This window comes from Corvus hawaiiensis, chromosome 3 (genome assembly GCF_020740725.1).
Source record: "Corvus hawaiiensis isolate bCorHaw1 chromosome 3, bCorHaw1.pri.cur, whole genome shotgun sequence".
Taxonomy (NCBI): domain Eukaryota; kingdom Metazoa; phylum Chordata; class Aves; order Passeriformes; family Corvidae; genus Corvus; species Corvus hawaiiensis.
The window spans coordinates 69,636,102-69,643,791 of record NC_063215.1 but is presented as its reverse complement, the minus strand read 5'-3'; the positions used below and the strand labels follow the sequence as shown (position 1 = coordinate 69,643,791).

At 39.0% G+C, this 7,690-nt stretch overlaps 1 protein-coding gene across 3 annotated transcripts; it reads right to left on the bottom strand.

The window, feature by feature from the left end:
- Positions 1-2,263: 2,263 nt before the first annotated feature.
- On the bottom strand, positions 2,264-5,833 carry LOC125324022. 3 transcript variants are annotated; one of them, XM_048299498.1, is made up of 3 exons: positions 5,621-5,833; positions 5,193-5,535; positions 2,264-3,609 (listed from the first exon to the last, which is right to left on the bottom strand). In XM_048299498.1, the coding sequence occupies exon 3, from the start codon at positions 3,567-3,569 to the stop codon at positions 2,592-2,594; it is 978 nt and encodes a 325-aa protein (XP_048155455.1). In that variant the 5' UTR covers positions 3,570-3,609; positions 5,193-5,535; positions 5,621-5,833; the 3' UTR covers positions 2,264-2,591. The 3 variants fall into 3 exon arrangements, with proteins under 3 accessions (XP_048155455.1, XP_048155456.1, XP_048155457.1); XM_048299499.1 differs by having other exon boundaries at positions 5,193-5,833; XM_048299500.1 differs by lacking the exon at positions 5,193-5,535.
- Between the last annotated feature and the right edge of the window lie 1,857 nt (positions 5,834-7,690).

The window sequence follows — 7,690 nt, the reverse complement described above, 5'->3', positions numbered from 1 at the left end:
GATATGGAAAAGCCCATTTGACTTAATGTACATTTGCTGACAGTTACTCTCTATGTCAAAACCACCAGTTTCCTCTCTGCTTCAATTTGTCCTGTTCAAACTTTTGTATATTGAATATTGCACTGCTTTTTTTCCTGCCAGATTAATCATACACTCAACAGTTAATATGCCCTGTTAACTAATAACTAATATGTTAATTCCTTGCTTATGCTTTCAAAGAGTGTGTTCATCCCCTAAGCCAGAAAAGTGCCTGCTGAGCTCATATTCAGTTAATTATCCATCATGATTACGCAAATCTTTTCTCACATTTCAGCATTCCAGGACAATGTCACAACGTGACACAGAGCACAGAATACGTCTTCATCCTTTGGCTAAACGTACACATAGTGCCAAGTGTCTCACCTTAGTGAGTAGTTAGGATAATGCATATAACATGAGATATTACCTGCTATTTTGGGGAAAATAGCAGGTTTTCTGTAGCACTCGTATTGAATTGGTGTTTGCTCTGCTAGCCTTCTTGAAAAGACATTCTTCTCATGAACTGAATATACAATGACTTGCAATGATTTACCCGCCTTCAACTTCTTATAGGGTTATGATGAATTTAGGGGTAACTGCAAAATATCTTGTGGGAGTATATTTAAAATTGTTACGGTCAGCTGTACCAGACCTGGCAGGCATTAATGTAATTTTCTTGATAGCAGCCTGTATGGTGCTGTGTCCTGGATTTGTGAATAAAACAGTGTTGATAACACACCAGTGTTTTGGCTGTTGCTGAGCAATGCCAGCACAACAACAAGGTGCTTTTTTCCCACACCCAGTGAGTAGGCTGGGAAGGGACACAGCCGGAACAGCTGACCTGAATTCACCAGAAATTTTCCATACCATATAACAGCCTCATGGAATGGGGGAGGGACCCAAGATATTCATGGTTGTAGTGTTTGTCTTCCCAAGTACCCATTCATTATGTGTGCTGAGGCCCTGTTTCCCAGGAAGTGGCTAAACAAATATCTGCCTGCTGGTGGTAAGCAGTGCTTGAATTCCTTATTTTGCTCTGCTTGCACATGCAGCTTTGCTTCACCTATTATACTGTCTTCATTGTGGCCCAAGAATTTTCTCACTTTTGCTCTTCCTAATCTCTTCCCCATCACACCGGGAGAAGTAAGGAAGCAAGCAAGAAACTGGGCAGACACTTGGTGCCTGCCAGGGTCAGCCCACCACATTAATCAACCTTGTGATTAAAACTAAAATCAGACTTGTCTGACAAACCAAGTAGTACTAGATAAAGTGTGATCTGCCATTTACTATTTATGTTCACTTCATCTTACCCATGATTTAGCAGTTAGCATATGAAAGGTAATATTCCTGCAATTCTGAGTCCTATATCCCTTTGAAAGCTACATAAACCCTCTTTCAGTTACCTGAAAATTGCCGAGTCTTCAAAGATTACTAAAAATGCACAGTTCAGGTTCAGAGAGATCCTTACCCATTTATTTTGATGCTTTTATGTGTTATGTTTTATCACATGTAATGTAATATTTTCTCTTTGGTATTGTCCCTACTAATAGCCAGGCCTGAATTATTTCACTGTGGTTGCAAGATGCAGATATCCCACTTGTCTTCAGTTTATTAACTGACTACTTACTTCCTCAGAACTATTTACTCAATATTTTCTTTTTACCAAACTTTTAGCACTGCTAGGATTTCATAGGTTCTTAATTTTCAAATTGTACCCTTTTCAGTCTTGCTTCCTTCTCCCTTCAGTTTTCTTTATTAGTTGTCTGTGTTTTCCAAGAGTTGACTTGTAGTCATGGCTATTCATGCCACTGTATCATCCACTGTGCAGAAACTATCCATAATGTAGTACTATTCCCAGTAACAATTAAGTGTTTAATCCTGTGGTGAATGGAATCGATGGACAAGCTCTCAGGAGGTAATCATGCTGTAAGGAAAACTGTCAAAAATGCATGATATGTGTGTGCTATCTTTATCAGCCTTCCACCCAGTCACTACCTTACTGTTATGCTGTTTAAAGTGTGACAAAATTACAGTGCTGTAAGTGCTAATGGATCTTTTTTTCCTAATTCAGGAAAAAAACAGAAGTAGATCAGACTGCCTGTCATTGCTCAGCGTTATTGTTTACTTCCAAATCCTAGGGCTTTATGAGCACCAAATGGAAACTGATCCTGGCCCCAAACATTTTACACAATTATATTATCCAACTGTCTTTCATAAGTGTCAAAAGAAAAGCAGAGACATTTAATTTCTATGAATAGATAATCCACTAAGGCATTGCACAGAATTTATTAGAAGATTAGTTGTGTATCATGCGCTTCAAAACAGAGGATGAGAAATTAAGCACAGGCAAGTGATATTTGCACCCACTCATCTTACAGCAGTCTTTTCAGTGCTGGATCTAGTACAAAGCTGTGTGTTAAGGGACTTTTTGGTATTAACTGTGGATGCTGATGTATTTCTTAGCAGGATGGTTTCTTTCTACCAGCATCTGCAATTATACTGCAGTCTTAAATGTTCCAGGTGAATGAGTTGTTCTGTTGTTCCAGATCATTACTCTATTAAGGAAAGGTATCTTAACAAGACAGGCTCTTTGAGCATGGCAGAAGTTCATGCTTGTACTGGCTGCAGTAGTTAGTTTGCCAGAAGTTCATTACAGCCCTTGCCAGTGCTTTACAAAATCTGCGACGCTCTTTAGCTGCCCTCACCCACTGAGGCAGTTCAAGCTGGATGGCATCAATGGTGCCAGAACTACGGGAGCCAAAAGTCTTTGTTATGTATCCACCACTATAATAGCTTCCGTTATTTGGGCTAGGATTGGATGGCGAAGGCACACAAATGTAGCTCTTATTTTGTTCTTCAATATATTTACCCAAACTTCTGTTGCCTGCAACCAAAGTCTGAGAAGACACATTGACCAGCTGACTGGCCAGATGGCTAATTGAGGAATTCAATGCAGAAAAGGCACCTGAGTTAAGGGAAGTTTTTGAAAGTGTGTAACCTAGTTCTATCCACCTTTCAGGATGTGCTTGTCCATGGATATCCAGAATTAGGCCCCTTGACATCTGTGATTTTGCAGTGGTCAAAAATCCCATATAGTCCTCCCAGGCCTGTTCTGCTTGGGGAATTCCAAAGGAGGCTTCTTCTTTTTCCCTGTTAGCATCCATCTTGAACCTCTGTAGGTGGTTCATGACGATATGTGGGAAGAAGCCATCAGTAATGTTGTTGATTTCTTCAGCAAGAGCCTGAGCCACCTCTATGGTATACCTGTCTTGGTTGGTAGACACTTTGCATTTCTTAGAATTTTGAATACTTCCAGGAGGACAGTCATGAGAGAAAATACAAGAGGATGTCTTCACATCCCAACAAGCAGCCTCTCGATCAGGGATGTCTTTAGGTTCCATTGACCCACCGTGTGGGACAGAGAGAAGGAGGTTCATGTTGCCCACTTGATATTCTGTGAAATTATTATGACCAAATACAACATCTTTGGTGCTAGTGACTTTCAGAAGCAAAGATAAAATGGAAAAGAGGAACAAATACATATTTTTCATCTGCTGCTGGAAGACTCAGCAATATGGAATATATCAGTACCTACAAAAAAAGCAAAAGACACTACAGATTACTTACAGCTGGGAACACATGAGAGACTGTTCAGCTGCTGTTGGCATAATTAGTTAATGATTAATCTATTTTAGTTGTATTCCATGTAGCACAAAGAGAAACAGAAATTAACAGGACACTTAGTATGGCTAGATGTAATGAATGCAAGGGAAATGGTAAGTTACTGGGCCTCCCCCATTTCCCCAGAAAGTACAAACAGTATTTGATCACTATCTGATTCCAGGGAATCATCCCAGCAAAATATCTGAAATCATTTTTTTGCCTCAAAGCCTCTCTTTTTTCATCCCTGAAATGTAAAATAAATCTAACAAAAGTTGATAAAACATCTGTATGTCATTTACCTGTGTGAAATATCTTTGCATTATCAATGTGATTACATAAACTAGAGGCTATGTCAGTCCACACCAGGACTTCTGTGACCAGGCTTGTGTAAAATAATGAGACTGATAAAAATTGAGTGCTATCAAGCTCTGTCTCTAACTATGCTCCAGACTGAGTTACTGTAAGACCTTTATAGATAGGTACTAGTGAGTGCATTAAGTAGTAACTCTGTTCTGTTTTGTTTGCAAGCCTCCATTCTCTTCAAGTGACCTAAGATATTTTTAGGCCCTCACTAATATGCCATTTTTTGGAAACCTGGAATTCAACAAGATGCTCACAGGTCTTTCTGGTTTGAAGATATCTCTAGAAAGATCAGCACCTTGAGTGTAACTGTGTTGGGTGGCTGTAAAATGAACCAGTAAAGTCAGTGAAAAGCAGAATAAAAAAGGATACTTTTCACTTCCAGGAGTAAAAGAACCTCCTCAGTAAAGGCCAGATGAGGAGTATATAGACACATGCATTTGCAGAAGAATCAGGACACCCTGTTGTCTGGTCCTGCCCCTATCATTACAGCACATGCAGAAATGCAGAGGATAAGAGACAAAGGAGAGAGTAAGTAAGAAGATCAGCAAGAGTTTATCCCCAGCTTCTGGCCTGAGACCATGAGAGCAGCCAGTAATACTGAGAGGGCAGGGGGCACTGTGGAAGTCCCCCCTCATCAGCTGCCTACTCTAAGAAAGGGAGAGGGCAACTTCACCAAAATAATGCAGCAAAATATTCTTTTCCTGCTATAAGGGCATGCTGCTGGATTTTTAGAGATAACCTCTGCTGCCTACTGCACTGCACTCCGAGGAGCCTGTACCTGAAAAATAAACATTTATCTTCCGCTCTTCTTTCTGGGCTAAAAGTCCCATAAAAGTCTGTGAGCTGGAATCAGATCCCCGAAAATCCCATCTACAGTTTCCCTGTTCATGACAAAAGATTTTTTTGGTTTCATTTTAAGCTTTGATTTAAAAGCTCCTTTTAGTTGAGCTGCTGACTTAAAACAATATTTTATCCAAGGCTTTGTATGGTCCATGCTTCCCAAGACTTCCCTGAGACACAGACATGCTAGTTCACTGTGCATTACCAGAAACACCGAGGAAAGGAATGCTCTCAAATATTATTCAAAATCCTTCTTTTCAGAAAAACAGACTACAAATGCAGAGTGTGTAAGTCTAACAATAGCTTACCTGAGCTGCAGGGGGTCCAGCACCAAGTTAAATGAATCAACAGTAGCAACTCCCAGAGGCTGCTCCCCTGCCTCAGAAGGACTCCAGTTTCTTCTTCTCAGGCTCTAATTAAGTACAATGACACAGCTGTTCCTTTCCCACAGCATGCCAAACTGTTTGTGGTCGTCAGCAGCAGTTTGCTTGTCTTTTTGCAGTTTCTTGTTAATGATTGAATCAAGCTGTTCATGCTACTAGATTATGTCTTAATGACATATGGAGAGAGAACTCTGTATAATTCCCAAAATGAAGGAAGTCACCTTGGCACAACTCAGGTTCTGGGCAGACCTGGGGATTCTGGAGGCACCTGTGTTATTGTGAGGTCAAAAAAAAAAATATACTGAATAATTTAAAGTGGTAGTAATCACTGCAGGACTAGTTTGAAGACTTACCTACAAAGAAAGTGGGAGATTTTCCTGCCTTTGCACCTTCGAAAGTGAAACTGAACTGCCCCTTGCGCTCGTCTGCAGCTGAGGCTGTGTCCCAGGAAGCCTCCAGGGGCCAGGCTGAGCCATGCAGCTACGAGGAACAGAGGCTTCAGCAGCATGGATGTATGATTTTACAACGACAGATAACAAGAAGGGAAAAAAAGTATGCACTGGGATACCAGGGCTTAGCAGGCTTTTGTTCTCTATACTGACATTATGTTTCCAGAGATAAAAAAAAACCTTGCCACAAGTAGCGCAGCCACACTTAAGCTCAGAATAGCTAATAAACTAATATAATCAGCATATCTAAACAATGTTAACTAGATAATCTAGGTTTTTAATAACTTTACTAACACTATTTTCGTGATAAATGAGCTTTTAAAAATATTTCCTCTGCTACTAAATATAGTTTAAGGATGTCATCCTCTAAACTGCTCTCAAGTGTGTATGACTGTGTTCATGAATTTGCTTGTGGTATTAAAGCCTGGCTTCTTAGCTAAGCTAAAAAAAGCTGTGAAAATGTATAGTCCATAAATAGAAATTTCAATAAAAGACAGATAAAGGGTGCAGTGAATGTAATACTGCCACCTATCAGAGAGAAATCAAATTTCTTTTCTAAGAAATTGATTAAATAGTCAAACTAACTGCCAAACCAACTTTTTGAAATAAAAGTGATTAAATTCTTAAGCAGTGAATAGTAGCAGCAATAGTAAATATACTATATATACTACAATATAGTAGCAGTTATAAGAAATTCACTGAAATTTTGGAAAAATTAGTATAAACCAGCCACCCAATCTACTAATATCACCATAGCTGATGGTCTGGTTGTGAGTTTCAGCAAAGTGCCCATTTTCATTCTGAGTATTTTAATCTACCTCATGAAGACACTTCCAGCTGTACCAGACACTGTACGAAGAAAGTTGAGCAAAAATCTGTAAGATGTCCTTGTCCATTGTAGTGCACAGTGGGGACAAAATTAATTTTGCTTTACTTGTCTGTGTAAAGGTTAGATGTTTACATCAGACAGTGATCCCATTTCCTCTCTTTAGAAGAGCTGTGTTGAGAAAGAAGCAGTTCTAGAGGTACTTCAGTGTACTTATCTTGGGCACCTATCTCATGTTTCTACTAGGGGTCAACAGGGCTATACTCAGAATGGCTCTTCTTTTTTTTATTTTATGATAGAAAACAATTGAAAAGAAAACAAAATGTTTCTGCTCTACTTTTTACTTTGAGATCTCTTTAAAATGTATTCTGCAAGTCACTATTACAAAGCTGCCTAAGGAAAGAAAAAACACGCAGCAGAGATTTGGCATAGTAATTTCTAGTCTTACCAGCTCTCCAGATAGAGGAACTACTTGTGAAAGAAAATAATTCTATGTATTACTACAAGCTTTGTAACTAATCATAATGTGGTGCTGCTTCCCTGTTTCATCTGGTACCTATGGGAAATAAAACTGCAATACTATGGTATTCTTCAAAGGAATAATGCACCAAAATGTTACCATCTGACTACTTTCTTCCAAGAGACACCGTTGAACTTAAAAGATCAGTATCTTTAGCCAGTTTTAAGTCGATATAGCTCTACTGAAACCAACAAAGCCTTTGACTCATTGTATCATTGTATTCTGTTATTTTATAGAAGTTATGAGATGTCATGAGGATGGGTCATACTGGTTCATACATGGCTGAAGATATTCATAATAAACTGATTGTTAAGGCATGTTGTGCTAACTCTTCAATTCCAAAGTATCCATCCTTTCAGGTGAAGGAATTGAAAAGGAAAATCTGAGCTAAGCAAGAGTTGTGTAACTCTGGCTTTCTTCAATGCAAGTTTATTGGCTCCAATGCTTCTGAATCTGAGGTTCACGTTAGGACTGTTTTTAACATAATTTACAGAAAGTAGTCAAAAGTATATTTAATTGAATTGCACATGAGATTTTGAATGATATTGGTACATTACATTGTCTACTCTGATTACTGTTCTTCCCATGAGCACAGCAGTTTGATAGAAAAAGAAATGTCAGAAGTGAT

Excerpts from the sequence above, each read along its gene's own strand:
- LOC125324022 (XM_048299499.1), bottom strand. The coding sequence starts at position 3,569 with ATGAAAAATATGTATTTGTTCCTCTTTTCCATTTTATCTTTGCTTCTG.